The following is a 15,374-nucleotide window of genomic DNA, read 5'->3' on the forward strand; positions in this document are numbered from 1 at the left end:
CTAACAACTAACATATGTTAATAAAAAAAATTGTGCATGATACGTGAAAGAGATTTTGATTGAATCCGATCAAAATGATGATTTTGCTTGAGGGTGACTATTTATGGCTTATCACCACATCTTCATGTGCTTAGCCTACTCACAAAAGAAAGGAAATTTTATGGGTCTTTGTCCCTTCTGTTCAGTGTCATATAAATGATATATCATAAATAATTTCCATTCGCAAGACCCAAAAAACAAAAATTCATTTCTTAAATCAAACCATAAATTAATTGACATACAAAAGCATATGGGGGGATTTCAGGCTCTAGCCCCACTTAAAGTGGCATCCACCATTACAACCATTCCCACAATTCTCTCATATTCTAAATGACCTACTAAAAAAGCATTTGAATTAAATAAAAAAAAAAGAAAGGAAAAGATGAAAACCGGTTCCAACACACACAAACTTGCTGACATAATGTAGTAGTAGCAGTAGTAACTAGTAAGGTATAGCTGGTATCTTTTTTCCCCTTTTTTCTTTTACTTCTTCTCACCAAGAAAATGGTGTGTGGTTTGAAGTTGGAATTTTGATCTTGTTCAAACATTCTCTGTTGATGAAGAAAGGAGTGGCTGAGCAAGTGATGCTTTGGCGTGGCTTGCGGGCCTTATGATGCTATGCTCAGTGGATGCAATCGCAAGCTGCTCCCTTGCAAACTTCCTCTCTTCACTCTTACCCCACAAGACAAGGTACAGTCCCGCTACAATCAACACGGCACCAATGATCCTATATGACATCATAAAGGCAAGAACCAAATTAGAACCAATCAAGGTTTTAAAAAAATGGTCCGCGACCGTGATTTAGAACGCAATATCAAGAAATCACGCAATATCAAGATTTTTAACTGTTTGCACTCGTAATTGGAATCTATCTCTACGCATTTTGTACTTAGGGGACTGTGTATCCTCATATACTTGATCCTACTAACCAAGCCTTAACCCGATCAATATCTATAATATCAGTACCGACCCAATTATCCCTGAGAAATGCGGAGTTAAGGGAATATGCTAATACGATGAGAAAGCTTGACCTAACGAAGATCTAACTAGCAATGATAGAATCACATACTAACATTTTTGGGATATGATGGAACATTTTGATATGTTATAATGTTTGACCTGCCAATATCGGGAAACATGCTTGGCAAATAAGGTTAAATAGTCTTCTTCTTGACCTAAGATAGCAGGTTAAACAATATTCTTCACTCGCGCGAGTGTTTTGAATTAAATCACATCCATCACGAAGAGGCCTTTTCGGTAGAGAGTCATATGGGTCGCATTTCTCCACAATTTGTCTCGATATAGACAAAAGCAACGAAACTGCAATGTGACTGCCATCCATATTTAAAACCATGGAACCAATGTTATTATTTTAGAAGGAAAAAAAAAAAGGTAATTTATGAGGAAGCAAAAAGTAAACAACATGAAGAAGCACACGAGACACGATCTTCTGTTCAATGTGTCCTACATAGTATAATTTTTCAAACTTTTTTAACCCTCTGGAATTTTGAATCATTCAGCTGAAGCCCCTTTTATCAGGTCTCACCGAAAGGTAACAAATTAAACTGTGCATCTATGATCTACCTCCTCCTTGTCGTTAACTGGCTTTTGTCATTTTCTAAATCTCCCGACTACAAAAATAACCTTCATCATACTTTTGGTCGTCATTTCGGACTAAGCATATTACATAAAATACGCGGTCAAAGTTATCAAGTGTGAAAAATGAAATTATTGCCTAGTGTGAGTACTTAGTTCAGGGATCTCCAGCTGCTCCATATGCATGAGTCAAAGAAATTTTAATTTCATCTTTGAAAAATAAGTACATACTTTTAACATCTAAAATTAATGTAGATATTATATATGTTGTGTTAGAATAGAAATGCACTCATTTTTAACAAATCTCTTTTATTAATGTAAATTATCAATTTAAGTATGATAAAAAAAATACATGTAATAAAATAATTTTATACTACCATTCAATCACAAATCACAAATCATTATATATGATAAATTTATTGATTTTTATAGTAATTATCTTAAAAGTTATCTTAATGATAATATACGAAGTGTTATATACATAATCATTAAATTTATTAATAATATTTATTTAAGAACTTCTTAAGATTACCTAGTCTTATTTTTAAGCCTTTTTCATATTGTTTTAACTCATTAAATCATGGACATTATGAAGAAAATTAAGGAGAAGAATAATTAATTAGCGTGGAAGGGACTAACCCGCCCAAGTAAAACTCTTCTCCTAAAGCAATGGAAGCCATGATGGCGACAACAAAAGTCTGAACAGGTTGATAGACGGCAACAAACACAGGACCACCTCTGTCAATGCACCATATTTGTACAGCGAAGGCAATTCCAGATGCCACCACTCCCTGTGACCCATCATCAAATAAAACAACAACTTCATTAGTTTTTAATTTTCTCATTTCACCATCTATCAATACATGCATGTGTTCCCACCATTATTAATTCACGCAGAACATGATTTCCTAACCACTTTTGGACTATATAATATCGTGTCATGCCTCAAACCCATGCAATTATATACAGCACTTTTCAAATTAAGCGTTTCATTAACTAACAAAACTAGCTAGCTAGAAAAAACGATGATCAACTTTTGTTCAGTTCCATATGTTAACTTGAAAATGGAAGAATCGTGTTAATTTATCTATGACTCACAAGACGAAGACTCTCTGGTTTCTGGTCACTTTATGTATTCATGACTGTGTCTGACAAAGCAATTATTTTAATGAAAGTATTCCAACTATTGAATAAATAATGAGTAAGCTCAAGGTCCTAAGTTTTCAAAACACTTGTTTATTCCTAAATCTGATTTTATAAAAAAATCATTTGTTTTATCTTTTTTTTATTAATATTAAAGACTAAAATATGTAATTCTTTAAGTACCTTTAGTATTAAGAACGAGGAAAGCTAACAACATAACTTTTAATACATTTTTTACTATCATTTAAAATTTATTAGAAAGTATAAAATCATGAGAACCATGACTCCTTGTAAAAAAAATATAACTTAAATTCATAATTTTTAATAAATTTCAGTCAATAAAAAAAAAACATGTCAAAAAAACACTGTTACTTTCGCGTTGGGAATTAAACTTTCATTTTAACAACATATGATGACATTAAAGTGAATTAATGGTAAAACTCTGATTTTAATAAGAAATCTTATGAGAATTTTGTACTTTTTAAAAAATCAGGAACTAAATGGCCAATAGGAGGAGGGTTTTAAACATGGGAGTTTACTGGTTGAATTATTAATACATATAGAATATTGAGCGCACAGATATTGTAGAGATATGGAACTATATAAGGTTGATAGACCTAGTGGTTGAAGGGAAGAATAAAAGAAAGAGAAATTCCTCACTAATAAAAATGAATGAATAACATTTGTCAGATTAAAAAAAATTATATATACTAACCGCGTATAAAATAGTGAAAGCTTCTCCACCAGAGTGGAAAAGCCATGCCTGCGCGTCTCTTTCAAGGAGCAAAGCAATGACGAGAAACTGCAAGAGTCCAAAGAAACAGGTGTAGGAAGTGACAGAGAGGCGAGCCGGGTACTTCTTGAGAACCGGTGCTTGCAACACAAGCCAACCAGACCACGACAAGCAGTGTCCAATGAGGTATAAGCACCCTAGGGTCCAGTTCTTCCCCTTTGCATCTCCCAGTGACACTGACCCCAATTCAAACACTTGTGTCACTCTTGTGTTGTTTATGTTCACACCAGTTGTTGGGCTATATATTGTTGGACCTTTGTATAGTGTGATCACGGTGGCTCCAACCACACATAGCACTGTTCCCGCCACCTTAGCCAACCCATCTTTTCGGTTCAATCTCACTTGCTCTATTCTGGTGAGTTTCCATATATAAGCATTAATATTATATCATTTGTAATAATAATAATAATAATAATTTGTTAATTAAGGGCTTGCCTTAATATGACTGCCATGAGAAATGTAATGGCTGGGACTGAGTTCTGTATTGCTGATGCGAAGGTAGGGGATGTGTTCTCCAACCCTAGCAAGTAGAAACCTTGGTTTGCTGTAATCCTGTTAATTTAATGCAATATTGTATATATTATTATCAAAGGATGTATTACAATTTATGTAGCATTTTGAAAATGACAGACAAGAAAGACCATACTTTAATTTAATTTTTGTATGTACACAAAAGGATGGAAGTGTTTTCATTTTTAATTTTTTTTTTCTTTAGAACCGTTTGTAATTAGTCTTGCATGGTTTGATAATTAGACATACCCGACAAGTGCCAGAAGAAAGAACTGGCAGACGAAGTTTAAAGTCATGGCTGGCCTATCCTTCCTGGACAAAAGGAAAACAAGTTGCACGTGAGATTGATAAATAGACATATTAGATAACTAATTTAGAACTATAAATGCATATAAATATCAATTACATGTGAAAAGTTTATAAACAAAATAAACAATTATTTTAGTTAAAATAGACTGATGCAAACAAATGGAAAAGGGTTATAATATAATTATATGTACAATACATATATAGACAAACAATTTAAATTTGTTGGAAGATTAATTAGTTAAAAGGGCACTAACTTTTCCAAGAAGTAGGCAAAGGGAAGGAGCAGAAGCAAGGCAATGATGTTCCGATAGACTGGGAAAACAAGCTTGCTAACGCCCATGTTAAGTGCAGCTCTTGAGACAACATGGAATCCAGCATAGCCAAACTGCAAGGCCAACATGGCCAAGTGAAGCTGCATTCTTTCTGGAACGGAACACCACATTCTCTTGGAAGAGGCTGAACCTAAATCAGCCATTGGAGAAGAACTACTACACAAGTAATAACAACTACTTAGACCAAATTAATATAATAACTAATTGAGGCCTATAGCTACTTCTTGTGTAGTAGGAAGTGGTGAAGAGAAAACGGGAGAAGGGGGGCTATAAATATTGTGAAGTGTGAGAGAGCAAAAAAGAGGACTTTGGAATAGAAGCAATAGGTATGGCCCACTATCTCCCTAAAAAGACGTTATGTAAACTGTTGGTGTACTTGGTAGCCTTGAAATGTTTTTAGTTGTCTCCCATATATATTTTTGCTGATCTTCCCTGTTTGGCTGACAAGACAACCCCCACCGCACTTGGCTTTAAATCCACTATCAATATAAAAACAATCTTTTTTTAATTTTTTTACATGTGTTTAAATTTGGGTGTTATTTTTGTCATTTTACTCCCAACTTTTTCCTCTTTACCAAACTTTTTTTCTGCCTTTATTTATTTTCTTTTTATGTTTTTCTTCTTTTCTCTTTTTATTTTTACCTTTTTTGTCTTTTCTTTTTATTTTATGTTTTCTTCTTTTTTTCATTCTTTTTTATGTTTTTCTTTTTTCTTTTATGATTGTTTTCCTACTTTGTTTCTTAATTAAAAAAATAAAAAAATGATTATTTGTAAATATTTAAGTTTTTCTTTCTTTTTTTTTGTTTTTACAATTCTTTTCTTTCTTTGTATTTACATTCATACGACTGTAAGCATTATAGTGCTTTGTCTTAATAAAGAAAATAAAAAATTAAACTTCGTCACAAAGCTCAACCTATAAAAAATATCAAATCAACTTACAATGTTTGTCTGGATTGATAGTTACAATATGTTTTTTAGCAGAAAAAAACTTATTATGTTTAAATTCCATGGTAATTCCATGTCACATGCAATAAATTTAAACATATTAAAGAATTGAAACTCACAAGAAATTAGATTTATTAATTTACATTTGGCTCAAGAAGTAAAGTCACTTAAGCAAATACCTCATCCATGTTTGGCTCTACTTGAATTTTTTTTACCCAAAATGAAGCACCATAACATAAAAAACAAGTTCATTTTCAAACTTAGTTCTTGAAAAGTAGAGAAAATTAAGCATTGGTTACTACCTTAAGCTTGATGTTGATAACCCGATAGAGGATCTTAGGTGGTAGATCGTAAACCGGCATGTCCTTGAAGAAAGTAGAACACATGTTTTGCTTCTCTAGGCACCATCACTAGAGGACCTACACATGCGTGCCATAACTCCCTGTAAAGCGCAGCTTTCGCGTCTGAAACCAAAAAACACATTGTTATCGTCACGCCAAACATGCCACACTAGAGGAAACCATGTTACCTTTCAACCATTCTTTCTCTCTCTTTTTGTCTTTGTTTCTTTCTCTCTCTCTCTCTCTATTGCCATTGAGGACCTCGATGAAGGTGTAGTTGATTCGGTTCTCGAGGTCGAGGTTGCAGAGGCTGACATCGATGTTGATGGCAACCATAGAGAAGCCCAGGTAGGCAAGTGAGAGGTCGATGTTGGCAGTGTTGGTGATCTTGTCCACGTCGCCCTTGCCGGAGGTAATGTCGATGACGAGCGAGATGGAGCCGGAGAGTTCGACTGGACTTGCGGTTTCACTGGAGGAGGGTGATAGGGGATTTGGGTTTTTTAGGGGTTAGGATTTTGGAGGGGAGGAGAGGGGAATAAGGGTCGAGAAAAGGAATTGGCACAAGATATACACGAGAGAAGAGGAACACGGGCGTGAGGGGGAATTTAACGAAATTAAAATTGCCCACATTCGAAGATGATTTTTGCAAAATCATCTTTGAAATATTGACAGTATTTACGAATTTGCCACCACTACACAATCGAAATGATTTTTCGACATCCGTCTTTAATATTGTGTCGTAAAAAAATGTTTTTTTAATTGTGCATATAACATATTTTTACAATAAAATAAGCTAATTATTTTTTTACTAATTAATTGTACGATTTATATTTAATGTTTAGTAATTGTTTAATTAATTAAAATTTGATTTAATGATATAAGATTTCGTTATTTAGTGACATAATTCATATGTGATTCCTTCCACATGTAAAATTTTCTTTGACTAATGAATCTTTGACCAGTAAGTTGGAAGTATGTGTAATCTTTGACCCAAATAAAAAAATTAAATATTAATATAAGCTCATAATTTTTATAGGAACTTTTTTAACAATAATACTTACAAAATTAATTTTATGTAAATAATAATTGATGTTGATAAAATCATAACTATAGCAATGACTTAATCTCTGTCCCAAATTATAAGCAACGCCTTTTATAATATATTTTTTTCTGGGAAAATAATTGCTATGGTTTAATTTAACAGATTGGCATGTTATGCTTTGGCACCATGCGATTAATGATGATAATTGAGCAATGGCCTCTCGCCCTGATAGACACATAAAGGCGCACGAGTGGGGTGGTGGGTATGGTGGATACCCCATTCCTTCCCATCCTCTCTCTTTCAAAGTCTAAACCCCAACCCACCCCACCAGTTTCTGTTTGAATTTTTTTATTTTTTATTTTTTTCAGTGATCCTATCTCTTCAGTAAAGATATCTTTTTAAATTTATATTAAATGGTTGTAAAGGGCTAAAATGCTATTTTTATAATTAATTAATCTCACATTATTCTGATCTTGATTAAAGTGTTAGTTTTAGAATGATTAAAGATCGATTTGTTTGAATTGAAAGATAAAGAAAATAAAAAATAAAATAAGATTATATTTACATTTTTATACTTTATTCTAATTCAAAAATTTTATTTTCATATATTTTCACTCTATCCGACAAACCTAAAGCTAGACTCACGAAAGTGAATTCCGATACCCACCAATTGACACTACCCCACCCTACTTGCTACTCACTTATAGTTACGGGTCTCACCCTACTAGCCCCCACCCCTCCTTCTATTCAAACAATACATTATCTTTTTGTGCTAGCTAGCTTTAATGTTTCTTTTATTGTTCTATTTCAAGCAATCACTTTTGGAATGTAAAAAGTAACGAGGAGAAAAATAAAATGATAATGAAAAATATAATAAATACTGTGATGTAATAAACAAATAAAAGAAAGATGTAATTGTTATATATTTATAGATGAATTTAATAAATTTTTTTGAATTTTACAATCTAATTTAATCACACATGAAATTGAATTCTTACATATTATATTATATATAATGTATATCCTTGTTAATTATAAATTATAAATATTAAACAATTCACAAAGTGCCGTACATGTACCTTATACATACATTTTAAAAATCTTAACCATTCAATGGATGATGATTACATTACTAAAGTAATAATAATGTATATCAGAACACTACTCTTTCTAAATATATAAATAGATAGACAGAGGACCCGGAAATTAAAGCAAGGTTCATAATTTCGCATATATGGAGGTTAGCATTACGCAAGCTGACTTAAGGCATCGATCTCAATGTAACCAAAAAGAAATGAAAAACTGCATATAAAAAAAATCATCGATCACAAACATATAACCAAAGCTCATAAATAAATAATGATGGTTAAGATCGTGAGTTGAGGCCATGAGGGGCCTTCTTTGAGTCGATCGATCATTATACATTTGTACATAATGATGTGTAATATAATTTATGTCCTGAATTTAAGAAAAAAAGTAATTTAATATTGAATAAATTATACCTTCCTTTAAGAAATGTTTAAATTACATTTTCATTTCTTTTTATTTATATATATATATATATATATATATATATATATATATATATATATTCCTTCCATGAAAATAAATAAATACACATTCTAAAATACAAAAATAAATAGTTCAGATCGTCACAATTACTTTAAATTTATCACATCGGATTCTTAGGATGTACCTTCACAAATATACTTTAGAGGTGTCTAATCCTAAGGGTATTAACTAAGAAATTTTCAGTAAAAAAAAATTAAGATATTTAATATCCTTCGTTAGATTTCATAACTTTTAAAGAATACCGTATTAATATTTTTGTATATATATATTAGATATTTAATATTTTTATTTTATACTACTGCGTACTCAACATTCTTAAAATATTCGTTAATGAAAATTTTACATTTAAATTTCATGTAATATTATTCAATGTATGAATAAAGATACCTCATCTCCATCTACTTGTTTTTGACCATCATTTCAAAAAGTGAAACTAGGAATGTATTGCCCTTTAGTATGCAAAAAAGTAGCAGCATGCAGCTAACTCCAGAATTCGTTTTTTCCTTTTAAATATTTGCTTTCTTCCTTTATGTTTACATGTATGCCGGGTAATTAGAAATTGATTAACTAATTAATTAAGTGGAAAAATCTGCAGTCACTCTCAATAGAAATTTATCTAGAGATTGAAGCTAAAGAAGTGTTTCCACTTAGGTTCCCACTCCCAAAGTTAGCACAATGTGTGGGTTGGTTCCTGAATCGAACCTCCTCACTTTAACAGACATGCTGCCCCCCCTCAAATGCGACCATCATCATTCTAAAATTCATAGAAAAGAAGCCATCGATTGATATATCAGACCTTTTGATCTTTTCAAAATTGTAAAAATCGAAAGTCATATTTTTTTATAAAAAAAATAGCCTGCTATCTGACAGCTATCAATATTGCTTTACTGAAATAGTGAAATGTATTACAAAAGTCAGTAGATCGTGTTAGAGTTAGAAACAAATGAAATGGATATTCGGGGTTCGGATTCCTACTAAGATAGTCGAGAATGAGACAAAAATGAAAGAGATTATAATTCCTAAAATAATAAAATTCATTTTTCTCCCATGAAACTTTCAAGAAAAATGATGCATGTCTGTTAACACTTATATTCTTTTTTTTTTTTTGTATTATAGAAAGAAATAGAATTGATAGAGATAGAGGAGAAATAAAAAGAAATATGCTATTTGAATTGATAGAAATATACATGAAGGAAGAAAGTTAAACTGCGTTTATTTGAATAAATGAAAAAGAGAGAAAAAAGAAATAAATGAGTTATATAAAAAAAGTATATTAATTAAAAATGTTATTTTTAGTCTTATATATATTTTTATTAATGTATATGTCTTCCATTCACAAAGGCAATTTCACCCTAACAATAGAACTAGGTGAAATACACTAGTTTTCATCTTGCATCACTTTGTAATTTTTGTTTCTTAAAAGGTTGAGGTGTGACTATGGCTACATTATGTTATGTCTTATATATGTAAGTTTCATATATCTAAGAAACAAAAATCAATATTAGACATGTGTTATTTTAATTTTAATTTTAATTTGGGTGTGCTTTGTTGTGAACAATACACATGTATTAAAATAATAGTGTTTCAAAAAATTAAAGGAGTCTAATTTAGTTTCTTGAACAATAAATATAAGTTGTTGAACACTTTTTGATATCGAAATTATTTTTAGTGATTTTTTTTTATGAATTACGTTTTTCTATCTATAAAGTGTGGACCTGAGATTTCATTTATGAAATTTGAATTTAATTTTACTCAAATGAATGACTTAATAATAGAGTTAGACACTACTGATAAACTCGTCCCACGAAGCCTACATCCCCAACAGACTCATTTTTTGAGTCCACACCCACCTTGCTTAGTCCATAGGCTAGTAGACCGACCCACATTTGACAAAAATATAAAAAAATAGAAAATTTAAAATATAATATTTGACCTATTTTAAAAATTAATTACGAATTGTTTAATAAAAATTATTTACCTAAAATGATAACATAATTTGCATCTTAAATCACTTAAATAATATTTTTTCTACATCATGTTTAGTTAATTCATAATTTTATAGTACTTAAATTTTATATTTTATAATTTTTTTACTTTATTACATCCCTTATTTATTAGTATTGTATTTTTTATATTAAAATATAAAAAATCCACTTAAGCTCATGGATAAAACTTAACGGATTAAAAACCCACAATTTAAAGTGACTCAAAATATAAGTTAGCTGTGCGGGTTCTGGGTTTTGTAGGACCCCAAACTGTCTAGCTCTACTTGATAGTAATATGACTCTCCCTTTAAATAAAATGATAGAGTAGTTAATTTGTCATAGCGTTAAATGATCAACTTTATAAGGAAATGTATTTTTTTTTTTACATTTTTAGGGGATAACAAGATTATAGTTACTTTAAAAAATAGAAATGTTGTGTATCATGAAGGTAAATCATTTCAATTATATGAATTATAATTTTTCATTTTAGGATATTCTTAATGTGATAACAAAAAAATGCTATCAATCTATCATATTTATGAGATGATGAAGTAAGAAAAAAATTTAAAAATTGTAAGAATATATTAATGGGAAGGCTGAAACCAACAGTGAATATCCTGCATGAACAACTACCCAAACCAGTTGCGGTGGTAATTGCGTTTGCACGAGCTTTCATCCTTTTTGGGTCGCATAAGTACATTCCTGACAACTATTCTATAAACTTTGTGTGCAGGAGAGAATCCTCAAAAGATCCACCCACGCCACGAGAGAATCTTCACTGTGTTCTGTTAATATTGCATATCTACTATAGCTGTAGACTACCTAGGACTTAGGACCTTAGACAAGAAGTGATTCACTCTACTGTCCAGTGACTGTTATGTTTGGAGCTGCGTTTCAAACTTGCCATCACCATATTATATGTAGCTAGCTTCTTGTTTAATGAGGAAGTCAGGATGAACGTGAATCAAAATATTTTTAAACGTATAACTTTTATATATATATATGTGTATTACAATTGTATTTTTAAACCTCAACTAAATATGTATTACATGATCATTGTAATTAAAATATGTGTATAAAGGCCCCTTACTTCACCCCAAAAAAATATGTATATAAAATGAGATTTTCGAGTAACATATTATTTATTAGCATATATTACTTTTATTTATTATATTGAGTGAATTTTGATTTGAACGTCAGAATGACTTTTTAGGTAATAATTCTCGTCATAGGGGAGGAGTTTACGGAAAAGGGAATAAATGTGACATTGCCACGGAGTAGATGAAATTATGGTTCTTTGGATATTACAATTGTATGATTTTGATTTTCCAAATTTTAATTATGCAAAAATTGATCTTTTAGATGTTGTTATTGTACGATTTTAAATCCCTCGTTCAGTCTTTTATTAAGGATGTGTTTGATTTAAAGAATAAAAATAAAAGATTTTTTTTTAATTAAGTAGAACACAAAAAATATAAATCTCACATGAAAAATATAAAATTTCTCAACTTCCATGCTAAATCAAACGCAAGTTAACCATTTAATAAATTTTATTGATGTGACCCTCCATGATAACATGAAAACTAAAGGATTGCCTAAACCTAAATCAAATACTAATATGATTTAATTATATTTTTAGTCTTTTAAAATATTATAACTAAAAATGTAATTAAGTCGCATCATCCCATGTTAGATAAGATGTCAATTATCATTTATTAACATAACATCATTCAAAGTTCCACATCAACAAAATTTATTATATATTTAACAAAACATTAACAAGACTAAAAATATATAATTGTGATATTTGAAGGATATAATTGAAATCCAAGAGACCAAATTTGCATAATTATAATACACAAGAGATGAAAAGTGCAATTATATATATATATTTTATTCAATTATTATATTTACCTTGATATATATATATAGGAATTATAATAATTAATATTAAATAGTTATATTTTTATATCATATAATTACTTTTTAAAATAATTATATCAATTATGTATATGTATAATATGAAAAATAATCTCTTAATTCAATATCATGTCAAATATAAAAAATATTTTATAAATAATTAAGTAGTTAAACACTATTTTTATTATAAAGATATAGAAATATTCATTAAACAATTATCTTTTGGTTTATTTGTTTAAAATTTTGATAAATTGTTTTTAAAAAAAATTATGTTCGAAATAATTAAATTAAATTTCAGAAATAAGTCAATGATAATTTTTAATGATAAATAAAATTAATTTTTCTAATAAATAATTTTTTTATCTCTCTTTAAACTTATTTTACTTATTGTAAAATTAACTTTAAAAAATGGATTAAGCTAATATGTGCATGTATCCACATGTTAAGAGTGTTGTTAAACTCATTAATTAATTATGAAAATAGTTTTATCTCTTTTAATTTCTAAAAAAATAATATATTACTTTTATTTTCTCTTTCCCCCTAATTATCTATTTGTTATCTTCTATTTTTTAAAACACATCATTTATCTCTGCCCTTCCCATTACTGTGGCTAATTTTGATTACTCCATTACCATCATCTCACAAGTATAAATATGAATTATAATCAAATAAATATTAGACTTAAATAATTTTTTAATTATTATAATTTAATAATTTTTTATTTTTGTCCTTCCAACCTTATTTTTTTTATTTTTATTCCTTACAAATTATATTTATTTTATTTTTATCCTTAGAACACTTTAGATAACATTTTAAACAATACAAAAAATATTATCTAAAATGTTATAAGAACAAAAAATAAGACAAACATAATTCACAAGGACTAAAAGTAAAAAAAAATAAAATTGCAAGGACAAAAAATAAAAAATACTAGATTACAAGAAATAAAAAATATTTAAATCTAAATATTAATAAGATGTAAAAGAAAAAAATATATAAAAAACAAGAAATAGGCCTGTGGAAGATTTTGGTGTGTTTGGATTACAGTTATATTCCATTAAATCCATATTAAACTAAATCCACCACTCCTAACTTTTTCATTTCTTCATTGAAATGCACAAAAATTTTCATTCAGCACCCTTCAAACAGATATCCAAACATATACTACTAACCTATTAACACACTTGACCAAAGTAAATAGGATCATCTCACCTTTGGAAAGTTGAAATTTCACCATTGGCATAGCTAGGGTTGATTATCCACTTATGAAAGTCTCATTAACAATAAAAAAATCTATTATTTATATATTAAAATAATGTCTTCTTAAAAATACATACCAACATTTTTTTTATATATGAGAATCAAATTTAAATACCAAAAAAATTGCATATACTCTGAGAGGTGAATCTCCTTTATCATGTCAACCTTTTTAATATTTTCATCTTTGCACAAAAAAATTTGAACACTTTTTAACGGATCCTAAACCTTCGACCTCGTTACTCACATCAACATAGCTTTCACTATTTCACAGCTGTATAATTGTATTCGCCATAGAGGAATTATACTATATAGATTATATTGATTTATTGGATTCAATTAATGACTCACTAATTAAATTGAATGTTATATATTTTCCATGATTCCTTTTATTAAAAAATCTCATTAATTTTCTTTTATGTGTGTAATTAGCTAATTTAGTTTTTTTTTGTTATATTAATAATTATCTTTTTATGCAAGAATTGTTAGAAAAATATATATTAACAATGAAAACCGTAATTATCATATTTAATCCAAATAAACTTTTTAGTTATACATCAATTAACTTTTTTCCAATTCAACAATGAAAGAAATGTGGTTCGTAGTCAATTAGTGCAAATTATTAGTAAGTAATGATAATGTTATAAGAAACTAATAATATCCACTGGCTGGAAAATTGCACGCATATGTTGGTTGGTTAAAGATTTTGCATGGCACAATACTAAAGAGTGATGATTAAAGTGTTGAAAAAGAAGGAATCATAGATGAAATCAAATCAATTACCAATTGGATTCGTGCGAGGGACGCTGTTCCTCCTCATGCCCAACATGATGTTGAAAACTCTTCCAAATTTTGACAACACAAAAGCCAACTTTGTACTATTCTTTAACGGCTAGACACATTCATTCCTCATTAATCAGTGTGTGCAGTTTTTTTTTTTTTTTGTCATTATATAATATAGTTATTTAAAGGGTAAACGGTTTGATCTCTAAAATCATAGGCACTATATCACATTAGTCTTTAAATTAAAGAAAACTTTTAAAAAATCTTTAAAAAATATAAACCGACAAAAAAATCTTTAAAAATATAAACTGACAATCAAAGTGTGTTTGATAAGGCTTTTAGAATGCCTATAAACTCTTTTAAAATTAAACTGATAATAATACTAATAATAATAATAATAATAATAATAATAATAATAATAATATATTTAAGAATTAAAATAACATTATGACAATAAGTATTAATATCTGTGAAATTTATTTAACATTTTCTTAGTTTCCTGAACTAATGTAATAATGCCTACTATTTTTAGGGACTAAAGTAATTGTTTAGTCATTTTCTTCAAACATGTATTGAAATAACTACAATCTAAATACGTAAAAAATATTTTAAGAGAAGAAAATTTCCTAAATTTAATTTTAAAAAAATTGTATCTAATATGAATATTTTATTGTGCTAAACAAATACGAATTCTTAAATCTTTTGGTGAGGTTATAATTATCGAAAGCAAAATATACTAAAATTAATTACAATAGTGTACTAAACACTTTCTTGAGTATATTTTAAAATAATTGCATTCTATTTGCT

General features: G+C 29.0%; 1 protein-coding gene across 1 annotated transcript; it reads right to left on the reverse strand.

Annotated features, from left to right (window-relative positions):
• Positions 1–219: 219 nt before the first annotated feature.
• On the reverse strand, positions 220–4,975 carry LOC114383007 (protein WALLS ARE THIN 1-like). The gene is made up of 6 exons (XM_028342577.1): positions 4,645–4,975; positions 4,331–4,393; positions 4,007–4,123; positions 3,494–3,923; positions 2,275–2,426; positions 220–766 (listed from the first exon to the last, which is right to left on the reverse strand). The coding sequence occupies exons 1-6, from the start codon at positions 4,863–4,865 to the stop codon at positions 580–582; spliced, it is 1,170 nt and encodes a 389-aa protein (XP_028198378.1). The 5' UTR covers positions 4,866–4,975; the 3' UTR covers positions 220–579.
• Positions 4,976–15,374: the final 10,399 nt, after the last annotated feature.

The sequence above is a fragment of the Glycine soja genome, chromosome 14 (genome assembly GCF_004193775.1).
Source record: "Glycine soja cultivar W05 chromosome 14, ASM419377v2, whole genome shotgun sequence".
NCBI lineage: Eukaryota > Viridiplantae > Streptophyta > Magnoliopsida > Fabales > Fabaceae > Glycine > Glycine soja.

Bases quoted from the DNA above. Each gene is read 5' to 3' on its own strand.
- LOC114383007 (XM_028342577.1), bottom strand. From the start codon at position 4,865: ATGGCTGATTTAGGTTCAGCCTCTTCCAAGAGAATGTGGTGTTCCGTT. The intron at 4,124-4,330 runs GTATGTCTAATT...TTAAATTAACAG, and splicing joins TTTCTTCTGGCACTTGTCGG to GATTACAGCAAACCAAGGTT. The intron at 767-2,274 runs GTTAGTCCCTTC...GATGTCATATAG, and splicing joins GAAGAGTTTTACTTGGGCGG to GATCATTGGTGCCGTGTTGA.